Raw genomic sequence first — 18,385 nt, forward strand, 5'->3', positions numbered from 1 at the left:
GGGAACCCAGAGTCTTAAGGCGGGTCATTCTGTGTGCCTCTCCTTGCGCTTTGATGAGTTTGAAAGCCGACACAGGGTACGGTTCTTGGAAATCGTCTCTTTAGTCTGCATAGTCAGGAGTCCCAGAAAAAGAGAAAAAACAGAGGCCCTGTAATCAAACACAATGGACCAAGTCATTTGAAGTCCTGCTTCTTGTCCCACTGTGAATGCTTCAGACTATATTCAGTTCAGTACTGTCTCACAGGGCTTCCCTGGTGGCTCAGATGGTAAAGCGTCCGCCTGCAGTGTGGGAGACTTGGGTTCGATTGCTGGGTAGGGAAGATCCCCTGGAGAAGGAAATAGCAACCCACCCCAGTACTCTTGCTTGGAAAATTCCATAGACGGAGGAGCCTGGTGGGCTACAGTCCACGGGGTCGCAAAGAGTGGGATACGACTGAGCGACTTCACCTTCACTGTCTCACAGAGCCATCACCGAAAACTCATATATACTTATATGAGTTTTATAAACTTATATAAACAATGTTACAGACATTCTGTTTACAACAGAGTGGAAGGACTCAGAATTCATTATTTCTTTATTATTTGCCGTGTTTCACTGTTATCTGTACGCTTCGGTTATGGACAGCTGTCGTTTCTATGTGGTGGAGATAGCCCCGCGCCTCTTGCCAGCTCCGTGTTCAGCGCCGTCACAATTCGGTGACACGTCACGCCCTGGCTGTGGGTGTACAACACACACACACACACACACACACCAGTCTGCCCACCCCCCCACACACACACCCGTCTACCCTCCACACCAGTCTGCACACACACACACAGACACATACACTCACACACACACTCATACACACCAGTCTCCCCCCCCACCGGTCTGCCCCTCCCACCAGTCTGCCCCCCCCCACCAGTCTGCACACAGACACACACACACCAGTCTCCCCCTGCCCCAGCTCCGCGTTCGGTGCCGTCACAATTCAGTGATGTCACGCCCTGCCTGTGCGTGTGCAACACACACACACACACACACACACACACACAACCAGTCTCCCTCTGCCCAAGTGCCACATTCAGCGCTGTCACAATTCAGTGATGTCATGCCCTGGCTGTGGGTATGCAGCACATAGACACATACACAGGCAACACACACACACCAGTCCTCCTCTCCACACCAGTCTGCCCCTGCCCCCACACCACACACACACCAGTCTGCCCCCACCCCAGCTCCGCGTTCAGCACTGTCACAATTCTGTGATGTCACGCCCTGGCTGTGAGTGTGCACGACACACCAGCCTGTCCCCACCCCATTGCGATCCTTCCACGTTTCCCAGCACACCACAGAATTGCGGTGACTCTAAGGTGTTGGTAAAGAGTCAGCCTGCAATGCGGGAGATCTGGGTTCAATATCTGGGTCAGGAAGATCCCCGGGGAAGGAAATGGCAACCCACTCCAGTGTTCTTACCTGGAGAATCCCATAGACAGAGAAGCCTGGTGGGCTACAGTCCATGGGGTCACAAAGACTCAGACACGACTGAGTGATGAACACTTGCAAGGTGTTGGTATCCATAAGCGAGTTTCTGCAGAGCAGACTGCCCTCGGTTTACTTGAAATGTGTAGCGAACAAGATATTTGCACCTAGGAAATTGTGGTGAGAAACCTTGAGGTTGACAGTAGGCATTTGTCTTTATCATGCTGATGATCACTAATCCTGTAATCCTTTCTGCCCCCACCGGCAAGCAAGGCTACTGACTTCTCCACATAGCGCTTGGCAGTATTTGTTGAATGACTGAGTCACTTTGGCTGAATTCAATATCTCTGATTTGCCCCGTTTGGGCTGGAGCCCTCTCTTGAGCTAAGGGTCTTGACAAAATGACATGAAAACAAAACTCAAAACTCTTGCTAGTTTTCAGTGATGTTCTTTAACCCAGGGAGAGATTTGCTTCTTCAACCCAGCAGTAATGTGTCGTGGTTACATTAGAAGAAAAATTGTCATTTAACTACTGCTCAGGCCATAGAGGGCTTCCCAGGGGTCTCAGTGCTAAAAAATCTGCCTGCCAATGCAGGAGACGCAGGTTCGATCCCTGAGTCGAAGGAAATGGCAGCCCATTCCAGTATTCTCGCCTGGGAAATCCCATGGGACAGAAGACCTTGGCGTGCTACAGTCCATGGGGTCACAAAGAGTCAGACATGACTGAGCGACTGAACAACTACAGGCCCTAGAAAATCCAGTTCCTTAAACATCCATAGTTTGGTTTTGCTGAATTGGCATCTGTGGTCCGCCTTGAATTAATTCTTCAATTATATTTTGTGCATTGTGTAAAGTAAGGATTGATCTTTTGTCTTTATTTAGTACACATACCTAGTAGTTGTCACCCAATTTGTTGAAGACTTTCTTTCCCTAATAAATAACTTCTGTGCCATGTTACTAACAATCATATAGGTGTAGGTCTACTTCTAGACTCTGGATTCCCTTCCATTGGTAGATTTTTGTATGCTTAGGTCAGCTCTACACTGACAAATACAATAGTTTTATAGTTCTTGAAATTAGTTACCTCTGTGTTACTGTAACTTTGTAAGAAGTCTTGAAATTCTTGGAACTTTTTTTTTTCTCCCACAGTTGTTTTGGTCGCTGGTGGCACATTGTGTTTTCCTAAGTGATTTCAGCAACATCCCCGCATTCTCCATGTGTGTGTGTTTTTTTTTTTCAGTGTGACTTTGACATTCCTGTTGAGTACTGGGGTCTATCTATATTGCCCCTTGAATTTGAGTGGAAGTTTGTGACTGCTCCAACAGAATACAGTGGAAATCACACTGCATGGCTTTGGAGGCTAGGGTTGAAATGATAATGAAGCTTCTGCCTGGCGCTTGAGTTTCCTCACTGTCTTACTCACTTTCTTGAGACAGGCACCCCTGACCCTCGTCACCAGGTGGTAAGGAAGCCCAAACACACCCTGATCAGTGCAGCCTGTATGTGTGTATGGAACAGATGATCCCAGACCCCTGCCTGAGTTTGCCACTCTGCAGTGCTTTGTCATTTACAGTGTAGAATTCTTGTACCTCTTTCACTAAATTTATTTTCCTGAAGAGAGAGGGATTAAACTTTTAACTTTTCCCCCCTTTGAGGGTACATAGATCACCTAACTTCTGAGCCTTCACTTCTTAACTATAAAATGGAGTTAACAAAGTGTACCTTGTTCTGTACCTGCCTTGTTCTGTGGGTTTAGTTATACCTGTTTATTCCAGAGCACGTTGCCTGGTCAATAGTAACAGTTCTCTTAAACATTACCTCTTCAGTGGCCAGCCACTTAGTACTGAGAATTTGTGAATTTGTTGAGCTACTAAATAGCATCGAGTTACTCCTGAAAAAGAGAGACAAGTGAAGAAAATCCACTTCATTTAGGAGGCATGATTAAGTTCTGCTACCAGTTTTTCCTGGGTCCTTTTGGGGGTTTTTCAGCTTGAGAGGAGAAACTGGAGTACTCATTCTAAACTGTGGAGATTTTTTTTTCCCCCTCCAAGATATTTGTTGATTATCATCTGATTTTCAAAAGTTGCCAGTCAGAATTTCCAAGTGAATTTGCTGTTTAAAACAGATAAATATTTGGAGGTTCTTATTACAGCTGTCTCTGTTTCCTTGCTGCTGCTAAGTCACTTCGGTCGTGTCTGACTGTGCGACCCCATAGACAGCAGCCCACCAGGCTCCCCCGTCCCTGGGATTCTCCAGGCAAGAACAACTGGAGTGGGTTGCCATTTCCTTCTCCAATGCATGAAAGTCAAAAGTGAAAGGAAAGTCGCTCAGTTGTGTCCGACTCTTAGTGACCCCATGGACTGCAGCCTACCAGGCTCCTCCATCCATGGGATTTTCCATTAATCTAGGGTAGGAATGTTAGTGATTTATTGTGACAGTAACTGTTTTCTTATGCAGTTTCTTAATTCTTGTAGGAAACTTTGAGGGAAAGTTTGAATCACTGGATATTGCAGAACTTGCTAAAAAGCAGCCATGGTGGCGTGCGCTGTTTGGGCAGGAATCTGGGCCTTCAGCCGAAAAGTATAATGTGGCAACCCAGCTGTTAATTGGAGGTGTCACTGGATGGTAAGTGATGGAAATGATGTCCAGTGTCTGTTTTTGCACAATGCGAGTGTTTTGATCTTAGAAACCAACTCCTTTAACCAGTGCAAACATACTGACTTTTGTGAAATTGCCCAGTGTTTTGGTCATAGAAACCATCTCCTGTAACCAATGAAAACACGTTGACTTCTGTGAAATTGATCACTTCACGTGGAGTATACATCTACACATAATGGTCAAGTGCTATTTCATGGTTACACATAGTATTCACTACTTGCTAGGTGCAATTTTAAGGATACAGATCCCGCATTTCCTGCTCACAACATCTCTGAAATGGGTATTGCTAGGAGCTCTCCTCATTTCCTAGAAACGAAGGCTTAGAAAGGGGGCTTCCCTGAGAGCTCAGCTGGTAAAGAAGCCTCCTGCAATGCAGGAGACGCCAGTTTGATTCCTGGGTCAGGAAGACCCCCTGGAGAAGGGAAAGGCTACCCACTCCAGTATTCTGGCCTGGAGAATCCCATGGACTGTATAAGTCCATGGGGTTGCAAAGAGACACGACTGAGTGACTTTCACTTCACAAGACCTGGACCACACAGTTAGTGCTTTCAATCACTATAGATCACTTGGCATCTTCTAGAATCGTATGTGAGTGCAATTATGCAGTCTGTATTCTCTTTTTTAATCTGGCTTCTTTCACTGAGCATACTAATTTCGAGGTTCAGCTGTGCTGTTGCATGTATCACTAGTTCATTCCTTTTCATTGGTGTGTAGTAGTCCACTGTATGGGTAAAACAGTTCGTGGATTCCCCTTTGAGGATACTAGTTTGTTTGTACTTTGGGGCTAAAACTGCTGTTCACGTGTGTGTACCCATTTTTGTATGACTATATGCTTTCCATTTCTTGTGGGTAAATACCTCGAAAGAGTATGGTTGAGTCATAGGCGAATGTCTTAACTTTTTAAGACTCTGTCAAGCAGTTTTCTGAAGTACCATCTTACGTCTCCCCCAGCAGTGGATTAGGGTTCCAGCTTCTCCACATCCTAACACTTGGCATAATGTCTTTTTTGTTAAGTGTAGTTGATTTACCATATTGTATTGCTTTCAGATGCACAGTGTAGTGATTGAGTATTTCTGCTGGTTATACTCCATTCTTACAAGATAACGTAAGAATTCTTACAAGATAATGGCGCTATTTTCCCTGTGCTATACAGTATATCCTGGTTGCTTATCTCTTTGATATATGGTAGTTCTAACCCCCAGCCCTGTCTTGCCCCTTCCCACTTTCTTCTGCCACTGGTAAACACTAGTTTGTTCTCTATGACTTTCAGTCTATTTCTGGCATAATGTTGACTACAACCATCGTAGTGGCTGTGAAGTGATAGCTCATTGTAGTTTTAATTTACATTTTTCTGATGAATAATGCTGTTGCATATTTTTTTCATGGGCTTATTTTTACTATCCATCTGTTTTTGGTGAGGTATCTGTTTAGATATTTTCTACACAATTTTTATTGTGGAGTTGGTTTTTTCTCACTGCTGGGTGGTGAGAGTTCTTTATATTCTGGATACAAGTCTTAGATACATGATTTGCAAATATATTCTTCTACTTTATAGCTTTTTATTATCTTGACAGTGTCTTTCAAAGAACAGAAGATCTTAATTTTGAAATACCACTTATCAGCTCTTTCTTTTATACCTGTGGCTTTTGGTGTCAGGTCTGAGAATATTTACCTAATCCAGGGTCACCAAAAGTTTCTTCTGTGTTTTCTTCTATACGATACATAGGTTTAGATTTTTTATTTAGTTCCATGATCTGTTTTGGTTAACTTTTGTATATGTTGCTGTGAATCGTTGTTCATTGCTTACATTACAGAAATGCATTGCTTTTTGTATATTGATCCTGCACACTGCAGCCTTGCCAGAGTCACTAGTTTGAAGAGTTGGGGGTCCCCAGGACTACTCTCATGTTTGACAATTGCCTTGGAGGATCCACAGAACTGACTGAGAGCTGGTATATTCCTGGTTACGATTTTGTACCGCAAAAGGATACAGATTAAAATCAACCAAGGGAAGAGCCACGTGGGGCAAGCTTCAGGAAATTGGAGTCTGTGTGTTTAAAACAGGTTTCTTGTAGACAGCATGTTGGTGGGTCTTCCTTTTTGCATTCCACTTTGACAATCTGTTCATTTTAATTAGAGTGCTTAGACGGTTTCTGGAGAAGGAAATGGCAACCCACTCTAGTATCCTTGCTTGGAGAATCCCATGGACAGAGGAGCCTGGTGGGCTACAGTCCATGGGGAGTGACTAACACACAAGCTGTTGACATTTAAGTTATTTTTCTTGTTATCAGGTTTAAATTTATCATCGTGGTATTGTTTTCTTTGGGATCAAGTGTGTGTGTGTAATAAACATAGGTATACAGTGTATGTGCATATATATATTTTTTTTAATTAAGGTGAAATTCACCCAACAAAAAATTGACCTTTTAGAGTGTACAGTTCAGTGGCATTTAGTCCATTCACAGCTTTGTGTAACCATGGCCTCTCTCTAGGTTCAAAATAAATTAAACCATACACTGTGTGACCTCCTGTGTCTGGCTTTCACTGAGAGCATGTTTTTGATGTTCATTCACATTGCAGTGTGCGTCAGGACTGCTTTCCTTGTTACAGCTACATCTCACCAACCCTGTTTTCTCATGTAAACAAATGCTTATAGCCATCTTAGTGGGCGCGATATGGGTCTGAAACGGTGACTACTGACGTTGAGCATCTTTCCGTGTGTGTGTTGGCCATCTGCCTCTGATCTGGAGAAAGGGAGTTGTTTTGTGTTTCTGTTCTTCAGTTGTAAGAATTCTTTGCTTGGGATATTTGACTCTTGCCAGACCTGAATAAAAACATTTTTTTCTATGAAGTTGTCTTTCTACTTTCTGGATAATGTCCTTTGTAGAAAATTGGATTTATGGAATTTCTGGCTGTACTGGATCTCTGTTGCTGTGTGCGAGCTTTCTCTAGTTGCAGTCCCCCAGCTCTAGGCATGCAGGCTTGGTTGCCTTGGGGCATCTGGAATCTTCCTGGATCAGGGATTGAACCTGTGTCTCCTGCATTGAACATTCACCACGGGACCTCCAAGGAAGCGTGATAATGTCCTTTAATGACAAAATTTGTAATTTTGATGAAGTCCAGTTTTCTTTGTGCTTAGTTGTTCTGCTGCTGCTGCTGAGTCACATGAAAAGTGAAAGTGAATGTGGCTCAGTCGCGTCCGACTCTTTGCGACCTCAGGAACTTATAGTTTCTGGAATTCTCCAGGCCAGAATACTGGAGTGGGTAACGTTTCCCTTCTCCGGGGGATCTTCCCACCCCGGGGATCGAACCCAGGTCTCCCATATCACAGACGGATTCGTTATCAGCTGAGCCACCAGGGAAGCCCATAATTCTGTTTATGTCCTTTCTTGGTTTATTAGCTGTGTCTCTTCATTGTGTGATTTTTGTGGTTGCTTGAGAGTTTATAGGATGTATCTTCTACTTATCAGAGTCTGTCATCAAGAGAAATACCACTTCACATAGAGTGTGGTGCTCTTATAACAGTATACTTCCGTGTAACTCCTTAACCCTTGGTTTTCATTGTCATACAGTTAACGTTTACATGTGTTATTAATCCATAATACATTCTTATTATTTTTCATTAAATATTTAATTCTTGTATTTTCAAACAGGAGCCTGGCAGACTACAGTCTCTGGGGTTGCAAGAGTCAGACACAACTTGTGACTAAACCACCACATATTTTTAAATAATGAAAATGAAACCTTTCAATTTACTCTCACAGTTTCTTTTGCTCATCATGCTTTTGTGTGTATCCCCATTTCTATCTGGTATCGTTTTCCTCTGCCTGAAAGATTTCTTTTTAATATTCTTTGTCCTTTTGGTCTGCTAGTGATGATTTATTTTTCAGCTTGTGTGTATCTGAGAGAGGTCTTCATCTTTGTTTTTTGCAAGATATTTTTACTGGATATAGACTAGAACATCTTCCTCATTATTTATTCAAATATTTTTCTATCCTTCAACAATTCCCAGTAAGACAAATATTACACTGCTTGAAATTTTTCTGTGGTTCACTGACACTTAAGTTTTTAAAAAGTTTTTATTTTGTGATAACTGTAGCTTCACGGGTGCTTGTTAAAAATAACCCAGAGAAAGCCCATCCCAGCTTTCCCCAATGTATAACTGTAGTTCAGTATTACAGGCATGTTCGTGTATTTTTCTGTTTCATTTTGAAAGTTTTTATTGCTTTGTCAGGTTTACTGATCTTTTTTCTACACTGATCTAAACTGCAATTCGATCAAGCTGTGTTCATCTCAGACACTGTAGTTTTCACCTCTAGAAGTTTGATTTGCATCCTTGCAAAATATGTTCCTTGTCCCTACCTATTATATACAGCTTTTCCTCTAGCTTCTTGAACACATGAAATACAGTCAGAGTAACTGCTGTTTTTGTCCGTGTTGTATCTTTTGTACCACTTCTAGGTTGCTTTCAACTGATGTATTTTTTCCCTCATTATGGACATTTTCTCCTGCTCTGCACGCCTGGTAATTTTAATTGGATAAAAGTGTTGTGCATTTTACCTTACTGGGTGCTGGATATCTTTTTATTCCTCATATAATTGATTCTGGCTCTGGGACACATTGACAGACCGCTTTACCAAATTCCACATGTGTCCTATATTTTATTCTATAGAACTAGTTTTAAAGATGAAAAGAAAAGGGCCTCCACTGGTGGGCCATTGGCTGAGACTCTGTGCTCCCTGGTCAGGCGAGTACATCCCACGTGGAGCAACTGAGTTCACATGCCACGACTCACAGATCCCACATGCTGCAGCAAAGCCCAAATGCAGAAATAAGTACACACCGCTGCTGTCTGCTTCATCATTCAGGGCAGAATCCTGTCCCATTTCTGATGCGACTCCTCTAGGCTCGAACACAGTCATGTTTTTCTTCCCTCCACTGAGCGTCCTCAGGGCTGCTCCCCCCATCGCATGGCCTTAGCGCAGACCCCCCAGGATGTCTCCTCCATTTTTCTGATCCATTCTCCACCACGTCACCAGAGTTCTCTGAGAAATGCTGGTTGGGTGTTTAAAGGGATAATAGCCAGGACATGGAAGCAACCTGGATGTCCATCGGCAGATGAATGGATAAGAAAGCTGTGGTACATATACACAATGGAATGTTACTCAGCCATTAAAAAGAATACATTTGAGTCAGTTCTAATGAGGTGGATGAAACTGGAGCCTATTACAAAGAGTGAAGTAAGTCAGAAAGAAAAACACCAATACAGTATATTAACACATATATATGGAACTTAGAAAGATGGTAACGATGACTCTATATGTGAGACAGCAAAAGACACACAGATGTATAGAACAGTCTTTTGGACTCTGGGAGAAGGCGAGGGTGGGATGATCTGAGAGAATAGCATTGAAACATGTATATTATCATATGTGGAACAGATCACCAGTCCAGGTTCTATGCATGAGACAGGGTGCTCAGGGCTGGTGCACTGGGATGACCCAGAGGGATGGGATGGGGAGGGAGGTGGGAGGGGGGTTCAGGATGGGGAACACATGTAAACCCATGGCTGATCCATGCCAATGTATGGCAAAAACCACTCCAATATTGTAAAGTAATTAGCCTCCAATTAAAATAAATAAATATAAAAAAAGAAAGGGATTTGCTCAAGACCACAGAACGAAGTAGGTAGAGCCAAGATCTTAGTTCGGGTCTTTCTGAGTCTCTGTCGTTTCCTCCTTCTGGAGGGAACTGGCTTTATGTCCTACACAGCAGGAAGTTGGCTGGATCGTCCCAAGGTAGGACGTGAATGTTGTCAGAAGTCCACGTATGTGCTTCTCTGACAGCTTCTTCCTTTGCTTTCTGTAGGTGCACGGGTTTCATATTCCAGAGAGTTGGAAAACTGGCTGCAACGGCTGTGGGAGGTGGATTTTTTCTGCTTCAGGTCTGTATGGGAAGTGTTCCTGGATCCTTGGCTGTTCCCCTTGCCCATTTGGAATGGGGTCAGGGGAGGTGCAATCTAGCCCTGGCTCTGGGACACTGAATGCTTTCTTGTACTTTTTGAAAGGCTGATGACCTTTTGAGTCAAGCTTCATCAAGTATCATGAGATGGATTCTTTTGTCCTTTATAACATGGGAACATGAGTACGTAGTCCTTACCATCTCTCCCTTCCAGGGTTTTTAAGACTGCTTGAAAGATGAAGCAGGTGTGGTTTCAAAAATCCCCAGTGTGATGCAAGCGCCCTGTGATCTGACTTATTCTTAGACACTAAGTTGGTGAGACATGAAGGCTAAATGACCCTACGGTCAGATGGTCTGTGCTGTCCCTTGGCCTGGAGTTTGTTTTTGAACAACTGCCTGCTGGTTCCCTGAGGCCACCCCTGTATACTTGGTTTGCAAACCTGACTCCACATTGGGATCACCTGGACGTTTGACACAACACTGAGGCTTGGGGCCTGGCCTGCCCACCTCCATCTGATCTCAGAGCTGGTAGGCCGCCTTGTGGGCTTCCCTGGTGGCTCAGCTGGTAAAGAATCTGCCTGCAGTGTGGGAGACCTGGGTTCAGTCCCTGGGTCTGGAAGATCTGGAGGAGGACAGGGCAACCCACTCCAGTGTTCTGGCCTGGAGAATCCCCATGGACAGAGGTGCCTGGCGGGCCGCAGTCCGTGGGGTCGCGGAGTCAGATGGGACTGAGCAACTAAGCCCAGCACCGGCGTTCTGGTCTGTTGGAATATTTTCCAGCTTCTGAGGTGCAGCTGAGCTGGCAAATGCCTGCTCTGTAGGAGCCATAGTTCGTAGAGTTGTGCTGGGGTCCCATTTTAGCAGGGTAGTCCCGTGTGAGAGTCACAATTTAAGTGACTTTTCCCGATGGGTTGGAGTGCACAGGGATCCAGCTGTCACTGTCCTGGCATCTAAAGGGGTGAGAGGAACGAAGGATGATGACAACCTGGAACAAAACAGGAAAGAGTGAGGAGAGGCTTGGCATTATCTTTCTTGGGTGATCACGGACTTCGCAGCAGATGGGACACAGGGGTCCGTCACCAGGGTAGTCACATTGTTGGGAGGACAGGGCTTGTCGTTTGACATAAGGATCCAGTGTCCTCTCTCGTCTCTGGATGACTATCCCAGCCGCCTTTTGCGAATGTCTTCCTTTTCCCAATATTTGTACCACTGCCTCTGTTATACGTGAGAATTCATCTATGTGTGGATCTGACTGTCTGCTTTGCTGGTCTTTGATAGTTGGCGAGACAGGTTCATGCACAGATTCTTCAGGATCATTGTGGCGGCCTCTGTAGCTCCGCTTCTCCATCTAAATGTTAGGACAGGCTTGTGAATTCCTTTCAGAGATTTTGTTTCCGTTTTGATTGGAATTGCACGGGAACCATATAGATAAATTGGGGGAGAATGAAAATCTTTTATGAGACTGCATCATCTAGCTGTGAACACAGACTGTCTCTCCATTTCTTTGTGTCTTCTGTAGCGTCTTTGCCTAGATTTTATTATTTTTGCCGTATAAGTCTTGTCCATCTGCAGCTCAGTTTTATTCCTTACAAGAGCTTGCCTTGCTCTTAGGCCTTTCCTCAGCCACTCACCCTTAGTCCTAAAGCTCTCTCGATTGGACTCCGAATGATACAACTCCTGATGTTGGACATCATCTCATGTGTTATTCTGCTGTCCAGAGTTCCTTTTTATGAAGTATCTATTCAGGTCTTTTGCCTGTTTTTCACTTGTGTTTTCTGTTTCTGTTCTTTTTATTCTGGCCTATTAATCTCTGTGTCCATCTCTTCTGTGTGTCTTCCCCAATATCACACTGTCTTGATTGCTGTAAAATCATGTAATGTGATTTGGCTGTTCTGATTTCTTTGTCTTCTCATACAGATTGAGAAGCAGCTTGTTTAGATAGCTCTAAAACAGCTTGCCGGGGTTGGGGTTGCAGTAACTCGGGCCTAATCTGGGGCTTCCCTGGTGGCTCAGTTGGTAAAGAATCTGCCTGTAATGTGGGAGACCTGGGTTCGATCCCTGGGTTGGGAAGATCCCCTGGAGAAGGGAATGGCTACCCACTCTGGTATGCCGGCCTGGAGAATTCCATGGACTCTATAGTCCATGGGGTCGCAAAGAGTCGGACACGACTGAGCGACTTTGACTTTCTTTCACTGGCCTAATCATCTTTATGTTGAGTCTTCCATTCTGTGTACATGACCTGCCCCTCCATTTATTTTGGTCATCTTTGAGTTCTTTGTTCAACATTTTGTCATGTTTAGCATAGAGATATCCTATATGATTTTTGTGTAGATTTGCACCTGTGTGTTAGTTGCTCAGTCATGTCTGACTTTCTGCAACCCCACAAACTGTAGCCCGCCAGGCTCCTCTGTCTATGGGATTCTCCAGGCAAGAGTACTGGAGTGGGTTGCCATTCCCTTCTCTAGAGTATCTTCCCGACTCAGGGATTGAACCCTGGTCTCCTGCACTGCAGGCAGATTCTATACCGTTTGAGCTACAGGGAAGTCTCTAGATTTGCACCTAGTCTTCAGTTATTTTGCAACTCGTGTAAAATCATAAATTTTATTTCCCATTTCCAGTTCACATTGCTAACATAGAGAAATACAGTTGATTTTGTGTGTTCATTTTATAGTGTAGATCCTGGCTACATTCACTTTGGGGGGTGTAGGAATTTTGAGGTTTTGTTGGATTCTTTGAAATTATGTAGAGAAACATGTCAACAAATAGGGACAGTTTTTTTCCTTTCTCACCTGGATGCTTCTTACATCTGGGTATAGCCAAACCACTCTCTTAGAAGGCTGCTGGTTAACCCTCTCAGGAAGAGTGTAGTATGAGTGTCCATTTCCGTATCTCCTTCCCAACACTGTATTTTCAGTAGTTTATCTATCTCCAATCTGATAAAAAGTTATGGTACCTTGTTAACTGTAATGTTAATTTCCTTGATTACTTACAAAGTTGAACTTCTTCCTTATGTTGGCCACTGTCGTCTGTGAGTTGCCTTTTATCTGTTTTTCAAGTGGGTTTTCTTCCTTACTGATCTCTAAAAGAATATTAACTTTTTATCAGTAGTAACTTTTTTTTTTGACATGTACTGCAAATACTTTCTCAAGCCTGGTTTGGGTGACAGATTAGTTGGCAGTGCCATTAACTAAAAGACTAGAGGGTGAGCAACAGTGGAGAAGTGGAGACAGTGGAGAAGAATTTCAGTTTTAGATATTTTGAGCTCTCCAGAAAGGTATGATTTATCATATCCAAAATTGGGAGGAGAGAAGTGTTATGTTTGGAGGGTTGACTGTCTCTTCGTTCCCTGGGTAACACTAGTCCATCAGAAAAAGTCATGCCTGCGTCACTTTTATCATGTTCTCACATTTGTGATGAAATGCTTCTCACTGAGTCTGTGTGTGTGCCTGTCTTGAGTATGGGAAGTAGTGATATTCTGTAGGTATATTTGGATGGCTTCTCTCTGTACCCCTTAAAAGAAATCACTCATGAGGAGTCTCTCTGGGGCCAGGTTCTAGAAGATTTCTGAGCAGAAGTGATTACTACCTGACAGCCTTGCTCTGTTCACATTGTCAAGAAAGTCTAGCTTATGTTGGCTTTAAGGTTTCTTGATCTTACCTCTCTACTTACAGTTCTGATTTTCATTTACGGTTGTATTTTTTAAGCTACCTTAAAACTTTATCGAGGTGGGTAAGAGTTAAGGTAAAAGAATTGCCAGTTAGTCATTGAAGGCCTGTCTTTTGATTTCCGGTGCCAGGCATTGGGCCTTGCACATTGGACGGATGATGAGGAGCTGTGGAGCAAATATCATGGTCATGCAAAAACCTGGATGGCATATGTCTCCAAAAAATAGAAACTCAGAAGGGTTTTTGATAAAGGATTTTAGTAATTTATCCTGAACAAGAGAAATAACCAGCCTGTGTTTCTCCTCTCTTGTGGGCATTTTTGACACTAAAGCTTGCAAGCCATACTGGCTACATCAAAGTGGACTGGCAGCGTGTAGAGAAGGACATGAAGAAGGCCAAGGAACAGCTGAAGATCCGCAATAGCCACCAGATAACTACGGAGGTCAAGAGCAAAGCAGAGCAGGTGAGACTTCGTTTTGTTTCTGTGCAGCATAAGGGTGTAGACAACTTTGTACAAAAATGGAGAAGACATACCCGTGTGTCAGCCTGGGATGGAATAGCTTTAGCTCAGAGGCATTTTCAAAGGGTAACCCTCCAAGGACCGGTAGAAGGTTGGTGACTTTGATTGGGGCTGCAGGTACACACGTGGGTTGGTCATTCCTTGAACTAGTTCTTGCCGGGAAGTGAGGAGGATGAGGATGTATGTTTTACAGCCACTCTGATCATTTTGATGGGCTTCTCTGGTGGTTCAGATGGTAAAGCGTCTGCCTGCAATGCAGGAGACCTGGGTTCGGTCCCTGGGTTGGGAAGATACCCTGGAGAAGGCAGTGGCAACCCACTCCAGTACTCTTGCTTGGAAAATTCCATGGACAGAGGAGCCTGGTAGGCTACAGTCCGTGGGGTCGCAAAGAGTCAGACGTGACTGAGCAGCTTCACCTCTCTGATCATTTTGAGTCATATTTTTGGGTCCATATCTATCTCTGAAGTGTCCAGAATACATAGCCCAGGGGTTGGTAAGCTTTTTTTGTAAAGGCTCAGATGGCATATTGTCAGCTCTGTATGCTCTGTGGTCTCTGTCACAACTATTGAATTCCAGGGTGTAGAGTGAGAATAGCCAGAGATGATGGGTAGGCAGGTGGGTGTGGCTGTGTTGCACTGAAATTTTATTTAAAATAAAATTTGGCCCTTGGGCTGTAGTTTGCTAATCCCTGATCTAGCGTACAAAATCAGGTCAGATTATATTGGCTGGTACTGGAGGGACAGGAGAAGACTGTCTCTTTTGAAAGATGTATTATATTTTGTTAGGTATTTATGATCTTTAGAAAATTCTCAAATACCCCAAATAAATAAAGGCACTTAACTGGAGGAAGTAGACCAGGATCAAGGTGTTAAGAAGGTGCCTGCTTAATCCTGCAAGGAACCAAGAGAACAGGAAAACGTCAGCAAATGTTTGCAAGTTGGAAAGCAGTTAGACGAGGCATAGATGACTTAGCAGAGTAGAAAAATACTGAACTGACAGCTCTGTGTGGTGGTAAGGGCTTGGCCAAAGCTGTCCATTGCTGGCATGCTACTCAGATATAAAAGATAATGACATTTGGCCATTTGCAGCTACACGGATGGACCTGGAGATGATCACACTGAGGAAAGTAAGTCAGAAAGAGAAAAATCCCCTATGATAGCACTTATAAGTGGAATCTGAAATATGACACAAATGAACTGCATCCAGTCTTCTGGGATAAACCGTACTGGAAAAGAATATTTTAAAAAAGAATATATGTGCACAGCCGAGTAACTTTGCTGTGTATAACTTTGCCCAACATTGTAGAAAACCTGTACTTCGGTAAAATGAAAAAACAAAAAACAGAACAACGAAGCTATCCATTGCCCAGAGTGGCAGGTGGCCTTTGTGAGGGGCTCGCATACTTAGATAGTCCATCCCCCTTCCATCCCCCCTCAAGCTCAAGGTTATGAAAGTTGCACTTTTGTCATCTCTAAATTATTTTTTATTCAGACATGTGGAAAAATAATTCATGGTTATTGAAAGCTTCTTTAATGATACAGGAATGTATACAATAAAAAATAATACTGTTCATGTTTGATTAGAACCTCCTGGTGACTTAACAGCGAACACTTGTAAACTAACCAGAAGGTTTGGAATCGGTTCATTCATTCCACGAGTTTTTGCTCTCCTCTTCCGAGGAAGGGTGGCTGTTCTTGCAGCGAGCCCATTGTCATATTTGGGGTCCATGTGTAGCAACCGGGAGGCCATCAGGGATTTCGGTGCAAACAGCTTCAGTTGGACGGTGGGGTTGAAAGCCAAGGTGTAGCAAGTTGAGGCTCGTTAGTAAAGAGGAGGAATGCGAGCAGTTATTTCAGAAAATGGGGTGATTGTTTTCATCCCCCAGCCCTCCCCAGGGCAGATGGCAAGAGACAGTGCCTCGAATAAGGGGGCCAGGGAGGGCATTCCCTGTACTTAGGTTCAGGAAAGAAGTAAGCCAGGCTGCAGGGTGTGTTCCCAATGAACACTTTTCTAAGGTGGTGTTTGCACATGGGAGAAGAGGGTGTCTGTCCGCCCTGCTCAGCCAAGTGCGGTCTGGGATGGAGGTCGATCGTGGGCACGAGAGGGAGCCCTAGGGCTCCGAGTTTAAAACAGGTGGGGCCTTTCACCGGAGGCAGGAAGCTGTGGGAATTGGAGAAAAAGCTGATTTCAGAGGAGGGTGTCTGGCTAGATGGTGCAGATCATGGGTGGGAGGAACGCGTGGATGGGTTGGGAGGAGAGACCTCTGCCAGCAACTTAGCCGAAGACCCGTCAGCTCGCCTTCAGATCCACATTCTCCCCAATAGCAGTGTCCTCCGCAGAGTAACCCACTGTGCTATTTTCTGTTCCTAGGTGGTGTTGTTTGTGAAGAAGAACGTTCTAGTGACTGGTGGCTTTTTCGGAGGCTTTCTGCTGGGCATGGCATCCTAAAAGGGCTGACTTCACCACCACTAGTCCTAGCTTTGCCAACCAGCAGCCTCTTTCCTCAACCCTAGGACATCAAACTCCTCCTCCTCCCCTTCCTCCTCCCTGCCATGGTATATCTGAGTGGGTTCTGTAGGCATCTGGTGGTTCAAGTTGGGAACGGCCCCACTGTGAGCTTGACAGCAATGGAAGAGACCGTAGACGTTAGCGCTTATCTAGCACACTCCCCCGGGACTAATCTGTAGGTCAGCAAGTATATTCCTTTCTCGTGTAAGATACTTACCAGAACATAGGACAAGATGACACGTCGAGTGGATCTTCAAAGGTTGCCGCACACTTGATTTGGAAAAGACATCGCAAGCATATAAGATACCTGATTAAGTTCTGCATGGAAAGGAGCTGAATACACTGGCCTTTAAGCATGAAAGATTTTGCTATCGTGGTGTCTACTTTCTCTTGTAGTAGATTTTAGATCACAGAGAACTACTCTTAGTGTGCGACAGTTGAAAAATCCAAATATGAACTGAACTTGTCCTAAAGTGACATACAATGAGCTGAAGCTGTGTTTGGTGGGAAGGCCTTTGGGGAAACCAGCCAGTTGATAACATTTAGGATGGTCAGACTTAGTGAATCATTTAAAGGCATTCAGATATTATCTAGGGATGTTTTCCACCACACAGAGTAGTGCCTCTCATGGCTGTTTCCAAAGGGTTCATTGATGGTAAAATAAGGGACTTTAGGTGTAAGAGGGAAGAAGCTCTTGGGTTTTTATTTAACAGAAAGGGTTTTAAGCTAATGTGAACTTTTCTTTACCTCCTGTCAAAACGTCAGGGGTAGCCCATAGCTCTTCTGTGTCAATTCTATTTCTTTATCCAGAGTTTTTAAATGGTGGCATTTTCAAGCATTAAAAATTAAGAACAGTAGCATCAAAGGTATCTACTATCTCATGATGACCCCAACTCTTTGAATTTATCTTTAAAATTCAAATTTATACACACACCCATCCTTAGAAACAAGACGTTTTTCTGTAATGGCCTTTTACCATGTCTGGAATATCCAGTGCAGGAAGGCAAGGCTGTGTCTTCACCATTGTATACATGGAATCAAGCACTTAGTAGATACTCAGTCTGTTGAGTATATGAGGAATGAGGTCATAGAAAAGTATGTGGAAAATGGAGTGATCCGCAGGATTTTTGAGACTTGATAAGTTCTGAGAATGCAGAAAACTTGGAATTACTTCTTAAACTTGGAGGTGATCCCTTGCAAAATGTATGTTTTCAATGCCTTCCTTTTAAAATGTTTGTCTTTTAACTTGAATTTGGAAATTGTAGCTACTAGTGGATGTGTGGATATTTTTAGAACTCATCCATTTGCATTTTTCTCCTTATTGTAATATTTTAAGGCAACATTAAGTAGTTTTTGTAACATATGTGGATTATGTACAAATCATAATGGTATGAGCCACATTGTCCTATATTTTTGTATAAGAACTCAAAATTGTTTCACTTTTTATTATGCTCAAACATATGTAAACATAAAAATGTTCAAATATATATAAAAGTACAGTGACCCCCATGGACCCACCACCCACCTATAATGATCATCAAAATACAGGTTGTTTTATCAGTGGCTTTGAAACAAATACCAAATGTGTCACTTTATTATATTTTGGTATGT

At 43.6% G+C, this 18,385-nt stretch overlaps 1 protein-coding gene across 1 annotated transcript; it reads left to right on the forward strand.

The window, feature by feature from the left end:
- The first annotated feature begins 53 nt into the window (after positions 1 to 53).
- Positions 54 to 16,714, forward strand: FUNDC2 (FUN14 domain containing 2). Its single transcript, XM_081565913.1, has 5 exons — positions 54 to 76; positions 3,920 to 4,087; positions 9,989 to 10,064; positions 14,078 to 14,209; positions 16,637 to 16,714. The coding sequence occupies exons 1-5, from the start codon at positions 54 to 56 to the stop codon at positions 16,712 to 16,714; spliced, it is 477 nt and encodes a 158-aa protein (XP_081422039.1).
- Positions 16,715 to 18,385: the final 1,671 nt, after the last annotated feature.

Source organism: Giraffa tippelskirchi, chromosome X (assembly GCF_054371585.1).
Source record: "Giraffa tippelskirchi isolate mGirTip1 chromosome X, T2T-mGirTip1v1.2.pri, whole genome shotgun sequence".
Taxonomy (NCBI): domain Eukaryota; kingdom Metazoa; phylum Chordata; class Mammalia; order Artiodactyla; family Giraffidae; genus Giraffa; species Giraffa tippelskirchi.

Excerpts from the sequence above, each read along its gene's own strand:
- FUNDC2 (XM_081565913.1), top strand. The coding sequence starts at position 54 with ATGAGTTTGAAAGCCGACACAGG. Across the intron at positions 10,065-14,077 it reads GTGGATTTTTTCTGCTTCAG|CTTGCAAGCCATACTGGCTA; the intron begins GTCTGTATGGGA and ends TTGACACTAAAG. Across the intron at positions 14,210-16,636 it reads TCAAGAGCAAAGCAGAGCAG|GTGGTGTTGTTTGTGAAGAA; the intron begins GTGAGACTTCGT and ends TTCTGTTCCTAG.